This window comes from Sebastes fasciatus, chromosome 1, assembly GCF_043250625.1.
Source record: "Sebastes fasciatus isolate fSebFas1 chromosome 1, fSebFas1.pri, whole genome shotgun sequence".
In the NCBI taxonomy this organism is placed as follows: Eukaryota; Metazoa; Chordata; class Actinopteri; order Perciformes; family Sebastidae; genus Sebastes; species Sebastes fasciatus.
This window is the reverse complement of record NC_133795.1, coordinates 21,488,513-21,512,679: the sequence shown is the minus strand read 5'-3', so window position 1 is coordinate 21,512,679 and position 24,167 is coordinate 21,488,513. Positions and strand designations below refer to the sequence as shown.

At 39.3% G+C, this 24,167-nt stretch overlaps 1 protein-coding gene across 1 annotated transcript in view; it reads right to left on the bottom strand.

Annotated features, from left to right (window-relative positions):
* Window positions 1–799, bottom strand: part of mmp24 (matrix metallopeptidase 24) — a 94,876-nt gene extending 94,077 nt beyond the window's left edge. Inside the window, exon 1 of the mRNA XM_074637169.1 lies at window positions 310–799. Coding sequence (XP_074493270.1) covers window positions 310–468 — 159 coding nt within the window. The 5' untranslated portion in view covers window positions 469–799. The remainder of the gene's footprint in view (window positions 1–309) is intronic.
* Window positions 800–24,167: the final 23,368 nt, after the last annotated feature.

The following is a 24,167-nucleotide window of genomic DNA, read 5'->3' as shown; positions in this document are numbered from 1 at the left end:
TCTTTGTAAGGTGTCCCCTTGGGTGTCTTGAAAGTCCCCCACCAAATAAAATATTTTATTATTATTAATATTATTATAGAGAGAAAGGATGAAAACATGGAAACGCGCATAAACATCCCAAAGGAGCGCACGACTCCAAGCTCTCCAAGCTGCGTGCGTTCACAATGGACCTGATGGAGGGATGTTCATTCCTGCACACACCAGGGAGCAGAAGATGAAAAACGCATGAATGCATGGATAGTCCTGACAATCCCTTTTTGTGTTTGGATGTTGTGTTTTTGGACTCTCACCGCCTTCCTAACTACCTACCTCTACAATCAGCGTCTTCTCCTCTCCGCAGACGGACACGACCCAGAACAAAATGGGAAAGTAGCAGGTTTTCCAGCAGAATCCCGGGAGCCTGGCTTTCCTCCTCCTCCGCCTCACTACTCCTCCTCCTCTTCCTCCTCCTCCTCCTCCCGTCGCCATGGCTCTCCGCCGGTGATTTCCAGGCTCCTGCTGCTCCTCCGCTTGTTTTACCGGAGGAAACGGTCCGTGTGCTCGTGCTTCTTCATCCCGTCTCTTCTCTGTCAGTGTGTTGTTATTGTCTCTCACTCCTCTCCTCCTCTCCTCCAGGTTCGCCAGTGAAACCGCGACGCGCTATTGGTTTCCTACACGTTGACGAGTGCCCATTGCGCAAGCTCATTGAGGGTAGATGTGGAGGAAACAGCTGGGGAAGCCTGACTACAAGAGAGAGCAGAGAGGATGGAGGCAGGTTGGTCGGTCTCCTCGGGTATCATGAGGAGAAAGGGGAGGGACGGAGAGAGAGAGAGAGAGAGAGAGAGAGAGAGAGAGAGAGAGATGGATGTGATGGATGTTGTTGCAGTAGCGGTTTGTCAACACCAGGAGCGCTACAGATGCTGCAAGACTCTTATTTCTCCCTTAAAGCAGCAGTAGGCAAGTTGGAGCAAATATGATTAAAAAGTTATTTTTTTATAAAGTCATCACTATATCCTGACAGTAGTGCATGAGACAGGTAAACTGAAAAAAATGTGCCTCTGTGTCCTCCGGTGCTCCTAATGGCATCTGTAAGATTTCACAGACCGGAGGAAAACAACCAATCGGAGCCGAGCTGGAGCCTTTCCATCTCCGAGCAGCTGTCAATCATTCGGAAACTCCGATCGAACGGTCAAACTAGGCAGCGCTAATCAAATATGAATCAATATTCTGTTACTGTAATGCCTATTTCTTGTCTCCTGTTTTCAGAAACATCTTGTGGTGTACTGTTTAGCTCCAAAATGAGAAAGTTTGTGACCCGGCAGCCACGTTGAGGTCAGTTAAGGAAATACCAAGCACGACAAGATGGTCAGTTAAGGAAATACCAAACACGACAAGATGTTTCTGAAAACATTTTATGCGAGAAAAAAAATAGGCATTACAGTAACAGAATATGAATTGATATTTGATCAGCGCTGCCTAGTTTGACCGTTACGAGTGATTGACAGCTCCCTCCGTTAAATGAACAGCCAATAGGAACGCTCTCTCTCTCTCTGAAATGACCTGTGATTGGCCAAAGTCTCCCGTCACAGGCTAGATTTTAGAAGCATGAAAACAGCCATGAGGAGGTAAAGAAGTTTAATTTTCTCTCATTATGAAATTTTTGCCCAGCGATGCCAAAAATATACTGCCTACTGCAGGTTCAACCCTCATGCAACCAATTTATTTAACATACAAGGACTAACGATCTGGGGACCCCAAGAATAAACTACTGTAAGAATTTTTTTTTAATTTCTTCTCAAAAAATTATTGGTTATGTAATTAATGTCATCTGAAAAAAAAACTGATTATTAGCTAATTTGCATATTGTGTAAAAAAGAAAATAGATAGAGCACATGTGGAAATCTGTGTCTGTCTCCTTCACAGTGACTGACAGAGTGCCCCTACCCCCCTGATAGTGGTTGATACTTTAAATTAGGACCCAAGGCAAACATTATATCTATCTATTCAATATATATGGTGGCCCTGAGAGTCAAAACACAACGACATTTCACAAAACACAACAATTAAAAAAACATGACATGTCACAAAGCACAACATTTCAGAAGACGTTTCCCAAAGATGGTTTCTGTAATTTTCTTATCACGCTGACGTTTGTTCAAGTGTTAATTTTTCTTGATAAGTTTGGTTTCAATTAGTTATTTGATGCTATAAAAAGGGGGTGAGACGTCATAATTGGCAGATCTGATTCTCTAATCACTAACAAGCTGCCACCGTGCTTGGCTCGCGATCGGTTCGGACGGGTGACCTCGGTACTGTGGCTCCAACGCTCGATCACTACTGCGCAGACTCTGGCTCCAAGATCCGATATTTTGGTTTCACTTTTGTACAGTGGGAGGAAGTTGAGACTCGCCGTCCATCTATATGAACAGTCGGTGAGTTTTACGGAGGGATTATGTTGACTGGGACAAGTCATTTCCTGGAGTCTCCATCGGTTGTCTGGCAACTGCTCCAAAGCCAAAGATACTGTATGTTTTCACATGGAGAACAACCATCTCCCAACTAACTGATCTACTACTTGTACATCTGGGTGATGACATAATGAATGCAACGATTGAACCTGCAACGGTGCGATCTTTAATTGACAGATGGTCTCTTTAACCACTAAGCCAGCCCTGCTCTTAAAGTGTTGTTGTTTTTTAGGAGATGTATGCATTTGTTTACAACCACAGAATGACAAATCTAAACTAAAGACTTAAAGACTACTTGCTGCGTTGTGCGTCACCTAACATCAATTAACAAATTCACCCATACGCCAGCAGCGACAGCTTTGACTGACTTGTAACTCACCCAGTTTTCACATTGAACCCATTCACACCTTCATATGTGCTAACCATTTGCATGTGTGTGTATCTATATGTGACTGTGTGTGAAACAGAGGGAGGATAAGAGTGAGAGAAAGAGGCACATAGGGTGAAGTGATTCATCATTCACAGAAATCACAGTACACCACGTACTATACGTGCCTTTTTCTTCAATAAACTGTAGCTGCTGAAGCAGGAAATCAATATAATGACAGCCCTGTGGACTAGCACTCTGACAGTCTAACCATATAATCAAATCTGCAGAGTTTTAGAAATGTAGAATCAGAAATGTCTCAGAGGAGTTAGCAGCAGCCGTTTGTGTCATTCCAGGGCCGTTTCCCTTCACCTGGTCCCACAGGCTCTTTAAATATGAATGAGTGAGTTCTGATTCATAATGCATTTGTCCTCAGGTGCCCTCGTAGGTCTGTGTTATATGTGGAAAAACACATCTCTGTACTGCACTGTAAGGAAAGAGATACCTCGCTGTTTGTGTCTTTATACTGAAGTATTTAATGTAAAGTAAAAAAATTGGTAATACTTCATTTTACAGGTCTGCAAATTTCATGGTAATTAGGTGATAATTAGCAAGTAACCTATTTGAAATTTCTTTGGAATTACTGCCAAATTACCCCAATATTTACCTCAAAAAATTTATTGAAAATTACTTTATTATAAACATTATTTAATAATAGTATTTACTACTTGACTTGATACAAATCTCCCCCTAAGGTACATTTTGAACAGATACAAAATGCGTGATTTATTTGCGATAAATCACGATTAACTATTTAAATCTAATTAGTAGACATATTATCTAATTTGTTTAAAAAATGGTCTGATCAGCCATTATATTTGTCTTCAGTTTGTTAGGTCAGATTTTGCATTTGTTAGTTTAATCTGTTCGATTCAATTCAGTTTACATTAAGTTAGCATAGCCTGAGTTAAGTTCTGTTTAGTTGAACTCTTTTGGGCCCAGAATTTTGTTGCTCGTTCTCTAAATTGTTTTTCATTTTTGGTTAAATAAAACCATTTAAAAAAAACAAAAAACAAAAACCCAGCTGTGGCTCCTGATGCCTGCCAGCTTGGTCCCTCACAGCTCTTTTAACAAGAAAAGTTTATTGTAAAAAATGAATAAAAAAAGGTTATTGTACTATAACGTTCAAATTTGAGAACATGCCTTCAATACAATATGATACAGTGTATAAAGATGTAAATGACATTGGTCATTTTGCAAGATCACTAAAAAAAAAACAATATGCATAATCTATCAATAATGATGTAATTTTGATTTTCCATGTAATCATTTTACTATTGTTATAGTAGGGAAAAAATGATAAGCCGAAAAAAACAATGTCATTTTTACTTTTGCACATACACAAACATGACTTCTCCTCAGACCAGTCATCGAACCACAGTCCTTACCCACAATCCTCCCTGCTCACTTGCAGACAGCGTGTGAATAAACACCATCTGAGAAGAGCAGACAGCTCCACAAATCCATCTCTTGCTCTTATTAATATCTATCATGAATGTTCTCCTCTCTGAACTGCTCCGAAGCTCAGCTCTTCTTCTCTGCCCTCTCCACCTCAACCTTGGTTTGTCAACCGTCCACCTTCGCAACACTTCATTACCACTTTGCATCTGTCATCATCTGCCAACTCAATACACCAGTCTGTCAGCTCCTCACACTTCCGTCATGTCTTTGTCTCTCCTCCGTTTCCCCTCACCTGTTTGTTTCAAAGCTATTTTTTTAAAAACTCCTTTAAACATCTGTCGTCTCCTCTGCTAACACTTCTGTCCTTCAGCGCTTTATCCTTTTTCTCTTCTCTCAATTAGTGCTCATACTCCTCACTCTTTCCTCATTTCTCCTCTCTCGTCTCCGTTTTTCTTTCAGCCAGTCAGATAGCCAATTCACACCTCCCTCTCCCTCCTGTTCCGTTATAACAGCTTCTAATTTCTGGGTTGTGACCCACTTTTCAGCAGCTGACACGTTCTGTTCTGGTCCAGTACTGAGACTGCTTCTGTTCTGTAGCCTTTAGTGTCAACAGATAATTACCAACACTCGGGATGTGATATAACTATCGAGTGAGCGTATGTGAGTATCCAAAAAACGTACATACAAAACTGCACTGAGCAACACACATATTTAAACCTGCAGTGGGTAGAATATTTTTGGCATCATTGGACAAAAATTACACAATAACCTTTCAGCATATTGTAATTCAAATGTTCTGAGAGAAACTGTAATGCCTATTTCTCGCGTAAAATGTTTTCAGAAACATCTTGTAGTGTCCTGTTTAGCTGTAAAATGAGAAGGTTTGCTCCGGCTGGTGGGCGGTGCTTGGTATTTCCTCACGAACTTTCTAATTTTACAGCTAAACAGTACACTACAAGATGTTTCTGGAAACATTTGAGGAGAAAAATAGGCTTTACAGTAACAGAATATTGATTAATATTTGATCAGCGCTGCCTAGTTTGACTGTAGTTCATGAGTTATTGACAGCTGCTCAGAGACAGCAAGGCTCCAGCTCGGCTCTGATTAGTTGTTTTCCTCCGGTCTGTGAAATCTTGCAGTTGCCATTAGGAGCACCGGAGGACACAGGGGCACATTGTTTTTTTTTTTTCAGATTACCTGTCTCATGCACTACTGTCAGGACATAGTGACCGTTTTATAAAAATAACTTTTTTTAATCATATTTGCTCCAATTCTACCCACTGCTGCTTTAAAGCAGCTATAATCTATTATCTTATACGAATAATGCGTCTCTGTTAGTGATGAACCTGCAGAGAATGATCAGCTGAATCTGCAGCTCCCCTTGACTTTCGAGACTAGCTGGTGACCATAGGAAAGGATTTAGCAGCTAAAGAGACAGATATTTCAGCCCAGTCGCACAGCAGTTTGTGAAATAGTCACGAAATGTAATGTATTGATTTGTGTACATAGATAAAATTTTTTCGTGATGGTCAGCACAAAATCAATCCATATATAATACACGCAATTGTGAACCAGGAAGTATAGAGAGCGGGGTGGATGGGTGGATCAAAAATCATAGGACTTTCACCAAGGAGACCGCTGTTTGTGTCCCGTGTAAAACCACAAGTCAAAGTTGATTTATTTGACACATAACATCCGTACTTAAGTTACAGCACTTCCGGAGTTATTTTAACCCACACCGTGATCTTTTCCTAAACCTAAATAAGTAGTTTTGATGCCTAAGCCCAACCAAGTCGATCTATTCCTAAACCTGACTAAGTAGTTTTATTTTGAAAAGACCGGAGCGGAAATTGACATGTGCGTCACGTGTTGCTGGACATTCGTAGGAAAACAAACGAAAAATACGTTGTTGAAAGTTGTGCTGGGTGTCGCGAAAAAAAGGGAAATTTGTGTCTATGTACACAAATCAAATAGATTACATTTTGTGACTATTTCACGAACTGCTGAGAGACTGTTGGATATTTCCCTCAGAAAGTGAGGGAGACCAAAAAGAGAGTGAATATTGGACTTACATTCATCAGGTGGACACAAACACAAAGACTCCTAATGAATCATCATGTTGCTCAGTAACTGCTTGATGTGGAAATAGTCAACTACTAACAAGTTCAACATATCAACATAAATGATGATGATCTGTCAATGTTGTGTTCACAAGTGGTTTCTGCTGCCCCCAAGTGGCCAAGAAACATCAGTTATTTAAAGGTACACAGGCAGCCTGAATGTAAACACTGTCAGTAAAACAGAGTTTCCTTCAGTGAACTACATCAGAGTGCTGCCATCTTGTGGTCTAATTATTCACTCACATGACGCAGCAAAGCATCTTCAGCAGAACTGTTCAACAGTTATTACAAAGCCTCACAAACGCTGTGAGGAAACACACACTGAGCACCACAGCACTGCTGTCTTTTAGAAAACTGATGGTTTGTGTTCAGCTTTTTAGGTTTTTGTTGTAAACTGCTTCTTTGCTGGAAGACCCACCAGGATCTTCCAGCAAATTTTGTCTTGCAATTTGTGACCTTTTAAGTTCTGTTTTGACAAGTCAATATAGTCATATTGTAATTCAAGTGTTCTGAGAGAAAACTAGACTTCTGCACCTCCTCATGGCTCTGTTTTCAGGCTTTAAAAAATCTATTCTAAAACCGGCTGTGCTCCGGTCATGTGACCAGAACTTGGCGTTCCTTCACCAGATTTCATTATGGCGGCGGCGTCACAAACTTTCTCATTTTACAGCTAAACCGTACACTAGAAGATGATTCTGAAAACATTTGAGGCAAGAAATAGGCATTAACGTAACATAATATTGATTCATATTTGATCAGCGCGGCCTAGTTTGACCGTTTGGTTTGAGTTCGCAAGTGATCGACAGCTGGCTCTCATAGATGGCAGCTGGACAGCGGACCTCTGATCAGCTCTTACTGCTTGTTTTCCTCCATTCTGTAAAATCTTGCAGATGCCGTAAGGAACACCGGAGGACATAAGGCACACGATTTTTCTCAGGTTACCTGTTTCATGTACTACTGTCATGATATAGCGACCGTTTTATAAAAATAACTTTTTTTAATCATATTTGCTCCAATCTCGCCTACTTCAGCTTTAATACCCACAACCTGTCATACGTATTAACTGCTAGTTTGCATTTGTTTTTGTCATTTAATCCCTTTTAGACAGGTCTATTCTATGTTTTCTGTGTAGTTGTGGTCATTTTATTTACTTTATATTTTTATTATTATTATTATTATTATTATTATTATTATTATTGTTCTGAATATTTTGTATTAATTTATTACTTTTTGTGTGTGACCAAGACCAACATGGGGTGGAAAGAGGGGTGGTTGTTTTTCTTAGTTTGCCATGTACTGACTTTGACTGCAGAAAAAACAATTAAAATGTTTGGGGGAAAAAAGGAAAAATTAAAAAAGGAAGCCCCCTTTTTTAATTTTTTTTTTCGCCGAAGAAACTCAGCTACAAACTTGAAGCCTGCAGGTCACAAACATTTAAAACAAACTTGACAGTGAAGTATGAGACATTTTGTGTTCAGCAGTTGAAATGAACAATATTTGCATATTCATAGACTGTGAATTTTTCAATGAGGGAGAGGTGGTAGAAGTAATTTAAATAATATTTAAACATGTAACTGACCTTTTTTGTGAGAAAAAAACCCAGAACATGTTAGACACGTAATATTATTCAAAGCAAAGTATTTTATGTCTTAAAACATGTAACGTACAAGTGGAAAAGAGAGAGCATCAGGAGTGCATCAAGATTTGATGTCAAGCACCACACATCACTGTGCAGAAAAACACAATCATATCACGTACTCACAGAAAGTTTGAAAATAGATGAAATATACATGCAGATCAGAACTTTGAGTTAATATGTTCTAACACAATGTATTAATGATAAATCCTCCCTCTCAATCAGGTCAGTTCACCAATCTGTAACAAACACGATTTCTAACAATATTTCCCCTTAACATTATTTCTTGCCCATTACTGTGTCATGTATAAAAAAACATGAACAAAATTAAACTAACCTGCTGATGGCAGAGTGAATGAACCATGTTGGTTGAATAGAGAGTTGAGATTGTTCTTGATGTTTGAAAAATGACTCTTTAAATCTGAGATTGATTCATACTTTGAGAAAACATGATTGTGAACTTACAAGGTCACAAACTGCAAGACAACATTTTAGAACATTTGCTGCAAGATCCTGGTGGGTCTTTTAAAGAAGCAATTTACAACAAAGACCTAAAAAGCTGAATTTAAACCTTTCAGTTTTCTAAAAGACAGCAGTGCTGTGCTGCTTTGTAATAACTGTTGAACGGTTCTGCTGCAAACGCTCTGCTGCGTCATGTAAGTGAATATTTAGACCACAAGATGGAAGCACTCTGATGTAGTTCACTGAAGGTAACGCTGTTGTACTGACAGTGTTTGAATACAGGCTGCCTGTGTATAGTCACCTGAAAATAACTGGTTGTAGCACTGGAATTATGTTGAAAAATAATATAACTTCTTCACCATTATGTTGCTCTACTGTAAGCAAGTTGAATTGTGGATTATTAGGTTACTGGAATTGTTGTATTTACATTAAAAATGTTCAAACCATTTATTTGCATAACACTTAAATGGAAAGACACTGGACCGCTTAAAATGAGGAAAAAACAACAACAACGTCTCTCTTATTAACATCTAAAACTACAATCACAAGGGATTGAATACTTTGAATACTTTGTGTATATATAATGATATATATAATGATATAATCTACTCTGTCATATCCGTCACTGTGACACAAAAATCGAAAAGAAATGTGATCATAAATAACACTGTAAATGTATATGTAGGACAGTTCTTAAGAAATAAAAATATCCATGAAATATAATGTCTTTCTGTCTTTATTGTGTTTATGTGAGCATTTCAGGATGCGTGCAGACAGTGTGTTCACATACACCGTTAAACCCATGCTCAGCTTGGATAACGCCACCATGAACATGTCACCACACTCGATCTCTGATTCAAAGCAGATTGAGAGTTTGTAAAATAATGTGATTTTTAATACAACCAACCTCACAGCTTTACGTTTCACACAAGAGAATATGCAGTGCAGATCTGTCCTGAAGTGGAATCAGGTCACAGTGGTGAACCTCCACATCATTTTGACCCAACCGACCTACAACGTTATTGCACTGACAAATCTGACAATGTTTAATTTGTTTTGCTGTTACAGTTTTTCCTCATCCGCTTTGGCTCAATTCTCAAATGAGAACTATTTTTTTTCAAAACAATAAGCTTAAATCTCTGAACAATTAGTTTGATGTTCATAACAAATTGGAATTTTCCATTCATTCAAGCACGTGTTTTGGCACATGTGTGCAAAAGAGTAAGTACAACTGTCTACAATTTGCACATTAACCACTTGCACATGTCTTGCTGATCAAAATGTATGAGTTGATTCTCAGTGAAACTGTGATGCTCTTCACAACTTCTGAACTTTCTTTCATCGTTTGAGCCATCACATGCAAATTGATTCATTCAATTATCAAAATCTGTCAGACTACATGTACGTATATCCCATAAATATCTATTACATTGTGTTACGTCCTGTGAGGAGGTACAATTAGATGTTTCTTTACTGAACTACAGCAGGTTCTTTCATTGCTGCAGGGTTTGTTTTTTGCCATGGATTTCATTTTGTGGGAAATTTTCTGTTCACTGTATATGATGTTACATGAAAGCTCAAAGGTGGATTTTCTCTTTTTAATGCAAATAACACTTTGCTACACAAATACATTTATTGTATATACACACGTACATATCCTGTTTCTGTGTAGCTACTACAGTATTGACTTTTCCCACAAACAAAAGTGACATTCTGATATAGTACAGTAAACAGTCAGTGTCAACAAAAATTAGAACAAAACAGAGATTTGTATATAAGAGACATTCCCAGGGTTGATTACCATGGTGAAAAAACATCGAAACATTTTGACCAGTACGGCTGGCACCATCACAAAACAACTTTTGTCCAATTTACTGACACAATAACTAGGTTTTGAAGCATGAAGTTGTGATGTCCCATCAAACAGTTGTGACAATTGTACTTACAGTTTAGAGAATGTTAAGACTGTTTCGAAAAATGAGCCAAAGCGATTGAGAAAAACTGTAATATGCACAGGAGTGAAAAACAACAAATAAATCTCACTTTAATAAAAACGTCCAGATATATAAATGTACACAATTTCTGTTATTAATTTTGAACATATTTACACCAAAAATTGTAACAAAATGTTTTATTATTGCTGTGTTAAGATTATTATCAGGACCAATTAATCTACAATCTACAGGTGCTTTTGTTAACTGTTTGGCCTATAAATAGTTGGCCTATAATATATCACAATATCACAAAAAAGTCATTCAATCAGGTCAGTCCACAAATCTGTGATAAACATACAATTATTTTACAATATTTTTCCTCAACATTATTTTTTTGCCTATTATCATGTCTACACGATTGGTGATATTTAAGGTGAGCGAACCAAAAGAACCAAACTAAACTAACCTGCTGAAGGCAGAGTGAATGAACCATGTTGGTTGATAAGACAGCTGAGATTGTCCTTGATGTTTGAAAAATGACTTTTTAAACCTGAGATCGGTTCATACTTTGTGAAAACATGATTCATATAAGTCTCCATCAAATCAGAACGTTCACAGAAGCCCTTCCGATTAATGTCGATAACATCTATTCCACATTTTGTCAAATCATTTAGTACAACACAGCTTGCTTTGCCGCATGGTACCATGTAATAATAAGAGCACGTCCGAGGCTTATATGTGATAAAACCATTATTGATCTTGTGAGTCTTGTATTCCGGCAGCAAATTATCCAGGTCCAGCAAATACGTACTGATGGCAGCTTTGATTGTATTGAGATAGTCTGATGCACGTCTGCCAGTCTGAATATTCAGCCGAGCCTCATGGATCAACATCTGGAGGTGGAAGGAGGCTCCATTGACCCAGATTTTGAGCCCACGGGTGTTCATCTGTCCGTCATGCATCAGGGAGTTTCTGAGGATGGTGAGATGGTTGCTCAGCTGAATTTCTAGTCTCTGTATTTCTTCCCGTAATCGTCGGTCATTGTTCATGAACATGTGATGGCGCCTCAGATACTCTGACATTGTGTCCCGGACACTTGAGGCTTTCTCTTCTCCAAATACACGCCGGAACATGCTGTATGAATTATCATTTGTTTGAGTGGTTCTCTTCATGGCGATTTCCAGGAACATGGAAATCACCAGTGCTCCAAGTCCAACAGCATTTGGGAATAAAGTCATCGGACCCAAACTAGATGCCAACTTCTCGATATAGCCTGGCACCTGGTTCAACAGCTCATTAGAGTAAACCTGCAGCACAGCGTTAGAGTCAATACCAGAATATTCCAGCAGAGACTCATCTATGCCTACATCTGGTAAGACGCATGGATGCTGTAATGTAGCTTCATAAACCTCAAGAGAAAACCTGGCATAGTCCTCTTGTAAGTCTTGTGAGTTTCCAGAGCCCATGTTGTTCCACTCGATCTGTGAGGCTCAAACAAAGTGCAAATGTACCACGACCAACAGAACAACAGGTAATCAGAATCAGAATGCGTGAATATAAAATCCAGTCAGCTCCCTCATATAAATAACCAAGATTAACCAGATCAATCAGGCCTCTGGAAAGTTAGGCGTATTTGTGGACTTTTCTCTAAAGTCCCAGTGTGTCCAATGTCCAGGAGTTTAGAGCTAAAAGCAAATATTTACCTCAATGAAAGGCAGAGAAGCTACACCATGTAAAAATCCTATCTAATATATTTAGTAAGTTATATCCAAGTATTTTGTATACTTTACCACTCTCGTTGGTCCAGCTGTCACATTACACATCATGATGCATGAGGCCATCGGGAGGGCGCCCTCTATTGAGCCCCCAGTCCTGATGGACTCATGTGTCGGGGAAAACCATTTGCCTGCGGCTGATGTGGCCCTCAGGGGCTCATCATCTGGAGCTGGGGCCGCTACTTGTGGCCAGGCATGTGAGGACGAAGAGGAATCTGCCCAGCCTGGCACAAATAGCGGCACCGCAGAGCTGGATGATGAGCCATCCACCGCTACCTGTCCCCCACCCAGAAAATGGCGTGCTACAAGGGGGGCACTTATGCATTTTTTAGAAGAGGAGTTGAAAAAGGAGGAAGACAGATTCCAGGCAACCCACCCCAACACCAAGCGGTTTTTAGATTTGTTTGAGGAGTTGGTGCGGAAGTAAAATCATTTGGATTTATTTATTTTATATTATAAAAGGTCTTTAAATTGTTAAGCATTATTTATTTATTTTGTCCTAAGTTTGGGAAATATTTAATATGTTGGGAAATATAATTTTCTATTCTTTCAGACTGTCATTAAAAATTATAAGTTGTGGAAACCATCTTCACTGTTCTCCAAAACTCTGGGTCTGACATTTACATCATTAACAAAGGTCTCTTCACAAATTCCTTTTCCAGAGTAATGTTCCATGGACAGTAGCACAACAGTGTTATCATTAAGTTTGTAGTCACAGGAAGATATTCCCTGTAATAGGCCTATTCAACTAGCAGCCCCCGGGCCGGATACGGCCCTTTTAATTTTTTCTGTGGCCCGCCAGACGCTGCCTGCAAATCAGGTACATATCTCTGAGTCATAGATGTATAATATATCTATGCCGAGCTGCTTTGAGACATCTGAACCACTTCCTGTATGTCTTGGATACGTCTTTACGTTACGTCACATTACGTTTCTTGCGCATGTACGTGCTGTGATTGTGACACCCCGACCACGGCCTCGGGTTTGCCAGCGTCAAGCTAATAACAAGCTAACAAGCTTCAAAATGTCTCTGTCAAAGCCAAAGAAACGCAAAGTTGATGCTGAAAATCTGCAGTTCCAGAGCTAATGGACTAACAAGTATTTATTTACTTTATCAGCTGCAACAAGTACTAAACTGGTGTGTTTATTGTGCAACGAAAGCATTGCTGTGATGAAGGAATACAATACAATACGACTTTTGGTCCAGCTGTCACATTACACATCTTAGTAGCATTGGTGTCATCAGGCTTTTTGGATGGATTTACATTGTGGTTACTTGAAAGCCCGGTGCGTCTCATACAGATGATACAGAAGAGTGTCTTGTGCGTCGGTATCACACACTGAGGGGCATGACAAAGCGTTGGTATTTGATGCCCTGGGAATGACAACAGGCTGAAATAACTCACAGAAACAGAAGTGACCCTGTAAAGAGCTACTGGAGGTGGTTGACCTGGGATCTGTGATGAGTATTTTTAATACAAAGAGGTGACTGTATGAATAGGTTATGTTAAAAAAAAATTAATTGTATCTTAATGCCGCCTCCATGAGCGTGACACCATCTGAGTGTGAAATGAACAAAGCAACAGTCACTGATTGAAAAACACAAATAAAGAGACAGACAAAGTAAAGAAGAAACACAAGACAAACAGAGACAGAGAGACAGACAGAGAAAAAGTTGCAAAAAGAGGACAGCAGAGTAAACACAACAACAGACGGGTGGATAGCGACTGCATGGGTCATGTTATTCACATCTTGGCTGCAGATTCTATCCATGAAAAGGCACAACCGTAGTTGAGAACAGCGCACAGTGAAAAACGCACTTGATTTTTTTGTTTGTCCACTTCTTGTCAAGATAAAATCCTGAAGAATGTTTTTTGGTACTCACTTGAACCAAAGGATAAGAGCACTTAAGCGGAAAACTGTGTATGACACATACATGATTCCCTTTGTATTACTGTGAGTACAATTTAAGATTACAAATGCTCTACGCTGATTTTCTCTCTGTCAATGCTTCTGTCTCTCTGTTTCTTACCCAATATGACTGATGCTCTGTTTGTTTTGAACCTGTTGTGCTACTAAAGCCTCAATCAGACAATGCTTGGTTTTGATCCCTTGCAATAAATTCCAATACATTCCTCCGCAACAAAAGGTAAACCACAGTCTGCCAAGTCGAACGCGCCCAATGGAACGTTGCATATGACACTGAGCACTTATGTATTCTTGTCAAAACCTAAAGTCAACTTGAGTTTCAGGCCTTAAGTATGACACCATTTTGTGAGGTAAGATTCATCTTCACTTCTTCAAAGTCTAACATTATAGGTTGGGACATTGGTTTTGTGTTTAACATGAGGGGGAACCCAAAGGTTTTCGCATTCAATATTCTATGAACATCAACATGCAGTGCCACATCTAACATCTTAATAAGGTAACTTTGTGGACCACTTTTCAAACACACGAAAAACAAAATGTAAGAGACTGTTGAATGTTTCATACCGGCACCATGTTCATTAATGTGCTGCTCTAACAGCCTCCACTCTTCTGGTTTCACTCTCTTCTTTTCATTAGTCATGTAAACAGATTAGTAGGCATATTGTCTTTTTCGGAATAAGGACAGAAACCAGAATATTTTGTGCGGAAACATAGTCAGTGAAGTGTAGGTACACCATAATGTATACTTTCGGCCATATGATGTATATAGATCACATATTGCGCCTTTAAGTTGCAGTTCAGGGTCAACAATGGTGGTTGAGGCCCCAAAGATCCACCATGAGGCCTAAAGTAGCTTCAGAGATAGGTGAACGAGTAGTGTGAGAAGATTGATACCATTCTCGGTAAATATAAAGCTGGCTAACTTAAGGTAAAGGTTATGCAGGTAGTATAAGGTAGTTGAGGGTCAAAGTAAGTTTAGGGAGCTGTCATGTTCTGGCTGTGCCAGCTCTTATTATTTACTTTTGTGATTTTGGATTTGGTTTATTTGTATATATTTCCGGTGTTTCCTGTTTTATTTTGGTAGTTCACTCCTCCTGTGTCTTGTCTGGTTTTACTTCCCTCCTTTGTTTGTTTTCCCGCCTTTTGTTGATTGTCTGCCCCGCCCTGATTTGTTTCACCTGTGTGTATCATGTCCTGTATTTAAGCCTGTGTGTTCCCCTCTGTCCTGGTCGGTTCGTCTTGTCTCCCCAGTCCCGTCTACCTTGTCCTCCGTGTTCATTGTTTCCTCCAGCTCTGGTCTTAGTGTTCCTCCTGCCCGTGTTCTTGTATTCTCTGGTTAGTAGTTTTGTTTTGTTTCTCTGTTTGTTTTTTTGGTATGTTTTCTTTGTACTTTGTTCCCCTCCTTGTTTTTGGGGTTTTCTGGATTTTATCAGCTTAATTAAAGCTCGCTTTTGTTTAAAAGATCTTCCTGTCCTGCTTGTACTCTGCGTTTGGGTCATCCTCTGTAACTCACCGCATGACAGGAGCAAACGTAGACAGAGGTTGGTTTGGATTGTATATGCAAGCAACATATCCTCATACAATGGATCATATGCTATCTTATGAAAAGTTATTTCTCATTTTTTGGGCGTTCTCCTACGAATGTCCAGCAACACATGTCAATTTCCGCTCGTTACATGCAAACAGTCTTTTCAAAATAAACTTTTGCCTTCACATGAAACAACTTGGTAAGGTTTAGGCAACAATACTACTTGGTTAGGTTTTAAGATTGTGTTTGGTTTAAAATAACCAAGGGAGTGGTGCTATTTAAGTGCAGAATTTATGTGTCAAATAAGTCAAAGTTTGGGTTTAAATAAGTACAGAAGTTGCATCACTTAAGTACGGACGTTACGTGATGAATAAATTAATATTGACTCCTGGTTTCACACGGGACACGTACACCGATCTACTGGGAGACAGTCCGGTGTTTTTGGGCCCACCCATCCACCCCAACCTCCCTTCTATGCAGCGTTTATCACTCTTTATACTTCCCGGTTCACGATTACGTGGATAAAATACGAAATGATCGTGGAATATATGAATCACAACTCATCACTTTTCGTAGGTATATGTAGATACGAACGGTGTATGAGAACAGCCTGATATAAATGTGTGTCTTGATTGAAACTCAGCTTCTGCCTCAGGTGACATACCAACGTTAAGCCATCGGTATGAAGGAAATCCCTCTGAGTAAGGACTGTTGTGAAACAGCGGCAGGGAGACACGCACAGACTGAAAACAGGAGAAAGATTGTTAAAGATCCAGAATGGGTTTGAAAATTAAGAGCAATGTGACTTTTGGCAGCTGTTGGGTTTCTGTAGGAGGATGTAACTGAAAAGGTTGATATTTGTCACAGATGAAACCGTCAGTCAGAAGAAGAAGAAACATTTCTGGCTGTAATGTGTGGCAGCTCGTCATAACCTGCAAAGTTTCCAGCGGCGAAGCAACTTAAACACATCAAATCCCACATATTATTGTTCAAGCTAATAATTGGTATTTACTGTGATCCAATTCTTATTTAGTGTGTCATTGTAATCATTGTCACGATTGTTTTTAAAGCATGTGTGCTTTGGCAACAGTTGCATAAGGTCTCTGATCACAGCCAGAGGTAATTTCCATGTTTGGGTTTCTATCGCTGCTGATGCATATACACCTGGGTTTTTGTGCCTTTGTTCTTTCCAGCATAAATGTTTAAACCAAATGTAAAATGGTATTACAAAGGTACGAAGGTATGGCAGAGAGAGCAAAAACAAAGACTGTGATTGAAGGTGTTTGAGTGACACTAAAATGAAAAGGAGACGCAACAGTATGCAAGTTGGAAACAAGACAGAGATTGAACTAATCATCCAGCTTTTAGAGTCTGGAGGGCCAAGGCTGACCAGGTGAGCTACATTCAGCTAACGACTCACCGAGTCAGCCTGCTGCCTCCTGAACTCACCAGACCAGCAGGAGGCAAATGGGACGTCAAAAATTATGTAAAATAAATGGTCAACACTGTTCCTTCAAATTCTCGTACTTTTTCCATTTGATTTAAGCTTTTGGCATTTCATTCTCAAATATCCTGATAAACTGAATTGGCTGATAGTAATAGTTTTGTTTGACAGTAGGATAAACACAGATAAATGAAGGCTAGTGATTACATTAGACTTGAGTGAATAGTCTTTGCACACCTGTAAGCAGACAGGTGAGTAAGTTTATCTACAGTATATAAGCTCTAGCCCTTTTGGTGCCCTAGGCAAAATTTGGATTTAGAATTTTTGTTTTCATAAATAACTATTTATTCTAATAAAAATAAAGAGTTGGATCCTGATATTGTTGGCTTACAAGTGTTTAGTCAGTTACACTACAATTTACACTTTTATTAACAAATGAGTGCGGCCGGGCAGATGAAAAAGTGTGAGAAAGAGAGTCACAGGGGTGAACAGGTATTTATTTCTGTCTTTCTTTATTTGTTTATTTGTTAACTCAGGGCAGAAAATGAGGAAGGGAACCCACCCGCATTTTTTTTTAGAGGGCGACCAGCGCACCCCAGAAGGTGGCGCCCTAGGCGACTGCCTATATGGCCTATGCCTTAAGCCGGCCCTGTATATAAGATAATTTAATTTGGTCTATCTATATACATCCATTATCTGTAACCATTTATCCTATTCAGGGTCACAAGGGGGCTGGAGCCGATCCCAGCTGACATTGGGCGAAGGCGGGGTACACCCTGAACAGGTTGCCTATAGACTATCACAGGACTGACACATAGAGACAGACAACCATTCACGCTCACATTCACACCTACGTGGACTGTAGATCTTAGAACCCGGAGAAAACCCACACTAACACGGGGAGAACATAAAGACTCCACACAGAAGGTCCCCAAGCTGGGGTAGTACCTGCGACCCGCTTGCTGTGAGGCGTCAGTATATATGTAAGGGGTAATGTACAGCGAGCCGGTAATTGTTGAGAAAGAGTCTCCGACAAGCCGATGCTGGACGCGGAGGGGTCTCTCATCGCACTGAAGGGGATTCTTTCACAACAATGACCCGCTAGCTGTACATTATCCTGTTTATTACACGGCTACTTACTTAAGAAATCAAAATTGACACAAAAACGGTTCTCCAGAGTCCGACATCAGAGCTGCGCCCATAGCAACGGCAACAGAAATTATAGACCGCAGAACGCCATGATTGACCAATCAGAATCGAGTATTCAACACAGCCATGTAATATATATATATACATTTAAATGCAAAATATCATTATTTAAATATATAGAAATTATAATCCTGTGGTCATTTTACATTTATCTCTGTATGCAGTTCTGTTAGTCAACAGGTTGCATTAATGGAAATCTCTGCTGAACAATCATTCACACACACACACACACACACACACACATTCAGAAAAAAATACACTCAAGTCAAGCACAGAGTACAAAAAGACTGTACATAAAAACATGCATATTCAAGGACTCAAAGGACAAACACAATTCAAAACACAGTCAAGGCCACTCACTGATATACACACAGAGTTGCACATGCACGCACACTGTCCCAAGAACAAGCACAAACACGCTCACGGTCTGATACTGTACTCACTCAGCAGAAAATAGCTCTGAGAGCCAGGAAGAATGCTGCATCCTGAAGATAACATCAAGATGAACAACAATCAGACTCTCGGTGAGGTGCTGCAGGAAATGCTGCTGCGTCATCAAAGTAGGACGCTCTGTAATGTTTACAGTGAGCCAGCACAGTTTTCTCACAAGTGTAGGCCTAGATCTATACTTGATTTTCAGGAATTACGTCACTGATACTGGCAAAGTGAAAACTGTGTTTTAGCCCAGTCGCACAGCAGTTCGTGAAATAGTCACAAAATTGAATGTATTGATTTGTGTACAAAGACACAAATTGGTGTGGATCAATTTTGAAAAGACTGGAGCGGAAATTGACACGTGTGTCATGTGTTGCTGGAAATTCATAGGAAAACGCACAAAAATACATGTCATACATGTCATAGCAGATCTCATTATTTCTAATTAACATCATGTCAAGAAGAATATCAGCGAGAGAAGCTCATGTAAGCTGTTTCCAGGCCATGGTCACCCACAGCAGCAATGCTGACGAACGCTGATGACGGCTTATAGCTGAAACTAGGGATTCACCGATACCATTTTTTTTTCAGACCGAGTACAAGTACAAGTACTTACATTTGGGTACTCGCCGATACCAAGTACCGATACGAGTACTTCTCTGTGCCAAAAGACCCTCGTTAACAGCCAGCTGGAGGCTGTGAGCGACACACGGCAGGCTGGGGAGTCCCGCATACGAGGCGGTGCGCCGCGACCAGCTCTAAGTCGGCTTGGAAAGACTCGGGGCGAAGGTGCTTCCCGGGGCCGTGGACAACGTGCTCAGTGTATTACCTACAGTAGATGATGGTCAACACGCCCCAAGTTTCGAGAAACAGACACGAGTTACCACACGGAACCAAAGTAATGTACTGCTGTGGACGGGGGCAGCAGCAAAACATATTTTAGTCACCTAAAAGAAAGCCTTACCGAAAAAAAATCAACATCAGTTTAAGTGTACGCTATATTTAGAATATTTTCGCCAGTGTACCTTGATGTGAGACAGCTATACAGTCTATGTTTCCGACCGGGAATGGAAGCCATTATCTATGCTCTCGCCAAAGCAACCAGACTCCATTGAAAAAAATGGGGAGTTGCTGGTTTTCCGCTGCCTTGATTGGTTAGTTTGTTTGTGTTATTGAGTAACTTTGGTTAGTTCAGATTCACCAAAGTGACACTTTAACTTTGACTTTTTAACCCAGTTAGTCCAGGAGGCGGGAAATGATTTATTTTAAGATTTATTTTATATATATATTATATATAGTTTTATTTTGAAAAGACTGGAATGGAAATTGATACGTGCGACACATGTTGCTGGACATTTGTAGGAAAACGCACAAAAAATACGTTGTTGAAAGTCGCACTGAGCGTCACAAAAAAAAGGGAAATTCATCTCTATGTACATAATCAAATAGATTAAATTTCATGACTATTTCACAAACTGCAGTGAGACTGTGTTGGCACTTTGAGAAAGTAAATTTTAAAGTAATAAGTGATGTGTTCACTTTCCTCATTGAGTAGAGTGACAGTAGAGAGACATTCATAATCAGTGGTGGATTATGTGTTGTGAGTAATATCTTTAGTGCAGAGGGATAGGCTACAAAAGGCCACAGGGATAAATTGGGCTGACTGTGTGGAGTTCCTCTCTCTCTCTCTCTCTCTCTCTAGCTGACTGTCAGAAAAGCCATCAATTGTGGTCGAGTGTGAAACATGACCAGGGAAGCTTGTGTTACCTCGTCTGCCCTACAAACCATCACAGACACACAGAGAGTGGAGCTTTTAATGCTTTGTGTGTCACTATTAACTCAAGTGTATCAATAACTCTCCTAGATCATCAGTTAAAGGGATAAATGTATAAAATCTATTACAAAAGAACCTGTTTAGTATTCTAACAATACCACATTTTACTTTGGAAGGATCTTGCAATATAAACAACAATTAAGCAACATGCAAAGCCTATACGATCTACGTTACATATGCATTGAATCAGTTTAACAAAAAGTTAACCTGCAGGAAGCTGGGTTTACACAAACAGCAGATTAGGAGCACCTCTGTGATTCCCTGTCCAACAAGATCTCAAATGTTTTGGGGAAACCGATGCCCCTTGTCACCGTTTGCCACCTGCAGAAAAATCCAAATATGTAGACCTCACCTGTGTGAGGATTGCTGGGTAATCAAAACGATGGCCTTGCATTCAGCTTAGATATTTGTTTCTGCACAGCGGTTCTATTTCTCTTTCTATAGCCCACAGTCTTAGTGAGCTATTCATGTTATTACAATGCTCATATCTATAAACAGATTCTGCATTCATTAGGGGTGTAACGATTCGTCTACTACATCGGTGTATCGATTTGTATTCCTACGATCCAACTACATCGATAGGTACTCGGCAAGTTGTCCTTCACGGGGGACGTATATTGATCTAAAATTGATTTGCAAGGTAAATAATCGATTGTATCGATACTAAGAATTTGCACCTTGTATTTAAGCATAACGTTATATGGATGTATATTTTAGCACTTTTAATAGTAAAGGAATGTTAAACGTTACTCCGGTCCGTGCTCCCTGTGAATAACGTCATCAACATGCGCCAGCAGCACATCTCAGAAAGACGACAACAAAACAAAGCATGGCTGATAGCGGGTAAGAGCCAGATAAGTAAGAGATTTTCAAGTCGCGTTTGAGGTCCAACGTGAGGAAACATTTTGGCTCGCTGTTTACAACGGCAACACGACCAATCTTTCCACGCACCTACTGAGACGCCATGCACTTTATTTTTTGTTAAATATTATTGCTCTACCGTTTATATTGAAAATGAGAACAGGAGCAGCAGGTTAAACCACTGTTAATTTGACCTGAATAGAAGTTGACTGCACTTTATTTTTTGTTAAATATTATTGCTCTACCAGTAGCAACTTCAGGAAACAAACTAAAAGCCGCTGAGAGGCTGAGGTCGGGCCTGGTTTGCTTGTCTGATGCGCTACCAAAGTAATTCACTAAGATCTGAAAATACGTTGAACAAAATCTTATTTAATGAAAATGATCGACAGCGATCAAAAGAAAATTGTGGTCAACAAAAAAAATACGGCGACCCACTCAACCTCTCTTCCCTCCGGCACTCAGGTGAACAGCTGATTATATTAGCTAAACAGCAGGTTAAACCACTGTTCATCTAACTTGAATAGAAGTTGGTTTATTTTATTTTTTGTAAAATATTGCACTGCCTTGCATCTTAAGAACTGAAGCAGCGGGTCCTGAAGTTGCACTATTTATTATTTTCAAATAAAAGGTGTATGTATTTGCCATTAATTGTTGTTTATATACATAATTAATCTATCCCTGATTCCCTTAAAAGAAAAAACTTTGAGGAATCCTGACCTGCTCTGTCCAGTATCCAGCTATGTATTTCACAGTCACACTGATTGAATCTTTGGCAAAAAAAAGGTACTGTATTGTTTTCAAGTCATTGAATTGTATCGTATCGTATATCATCGTAAACAGTGGCTCTTTACAGCTTTTTCTCTCACTACCAGAGACACCCAACCCTTTGTGATAAATTGTTATCATACAAATATCAATTATATGATTAATCCACTGTCACACCCAGGTTTTGACAAAACAATGTCTGGGCTGTGCAGTGGAATGCAGCACATGGCGTACAGACAGAAAACCTGGTTTACTTCTACCATATATACAACCAGGAGACAACCTGTAAATCTGTAACCATGACTACTCAACAAAAACAACCTGGCATCCTGTAACTAGGGCTACATGTATAAAGCAGCATGCATGCCTGGCAAACCAGTGGTTTGCTTTGGGAGATTCCTTTGTAGATGAGCTGGGTAATGTTTGGCAGAAGTAAAGAGAACATCTACACCTAAAACACACTGACCACTGCACTCTGCTTTATAGTTTTCTCACTAGTTTGAGATAATTTGAGATGCTATCAATATAAATGTTAAATGAACCCTTCTTGGTACAATCAAGAGAGTTACATTTAATTTCATAGTATTTATTTAATAGTTCTATGATAGCTTATAGAGCTGTAAAAACACGTTCTCACTCCAAACTCGTCACATATGGATGCTTGGTCAGGATCCCTTGGCGGCACTTTTTAACGCAATGAGTTCTACTTTGTGTCAATGGATAATTACACATCTGAGCGTACAAAAGGGACATGTTGGTGGACCAATATGGTGGACGAAACCTGCCCACATCAAAACTAAATAAATAAACGACGTGATAAATAAATGTCATTAAATGCAGCAAAAATAGTGACAAAATGTGACATAAATGTATATTTCTGTTTTAATTTGCTTTTTTATGTATTTATCTTTGTATTAATTCCCTTATTTATTTACTTTTCTGTTTTTCCCCTGTTATTTATTTATGTATTTGTTTTTATTGATTTTAAAATGTATTATTTTCATTTTTGCACTTAGTTTTTATCTATTTTATATATAATAATATATATATAAATATTATTATATATATATATACTGTATATATATATATATATATATATATATATATATATATATAAATGTATATTTACTTGAATGTACGTATTTATTTATGTATTGCATTTATTTCAGCATGATTTTTCCTTTGCATTTCAGCCCTATTTATTTCCCCAAACTTTTTTATTTCTGTATTCTTTTATGCATTTCTGCCTCATTTTGCAATGAGGACGCTGTCGCTCAAAGTCATTTAATGACATACAGTATTTATTTATTTATCGACTTATTTCAAAGAGCAAGTGGCACATAGATGGTTCCTGACCTTTCTATGCAATACATCTCACCACTACTACTTTCCTATTTTGAGACTACTTTATAAACATGACTGCTGACTGATACAATATTATATATGTTGGGATGATATTTGGTAATTTTACACACTATCTGGGATACCTACATTTTGAACAGGTTTGTTGGCTGGACATCTATGAAGGACCTGGCAACCCTGGAGTCTGCATTTTGCCAGAGTAGTTGAGGATCAGCTCTCTCTAAACATGCAGTAGCTGCGACCAGTTCAAAAACGTCTATTTATTTGTTTCCTTTGTGTCTCAGGATTTGTGTGGATGAATGATAGATTTCCGGCGTGTGATGACGTCATTGTCCTGTCTAGTTTTGGCAATTATGGGGCACAGTTTCATGGATGCTCCATTGTTGATATATCTGTCACATTGTTCATGCTGTGGCCTCTAACCCGGCCCCTGGGCTGGATTTCCTGACAGGAAAACATACTGTACAGCGGCCCAGTGAGGAAAGGTGATCCTTAGTGCTATGAAGTGCCTGACACACGGGTCCAAAGACAACATCCACGCTTCACTGACCTACTAGAAACCACAAGATGGTCTTGGCATAACTCGTTCATATTTAAT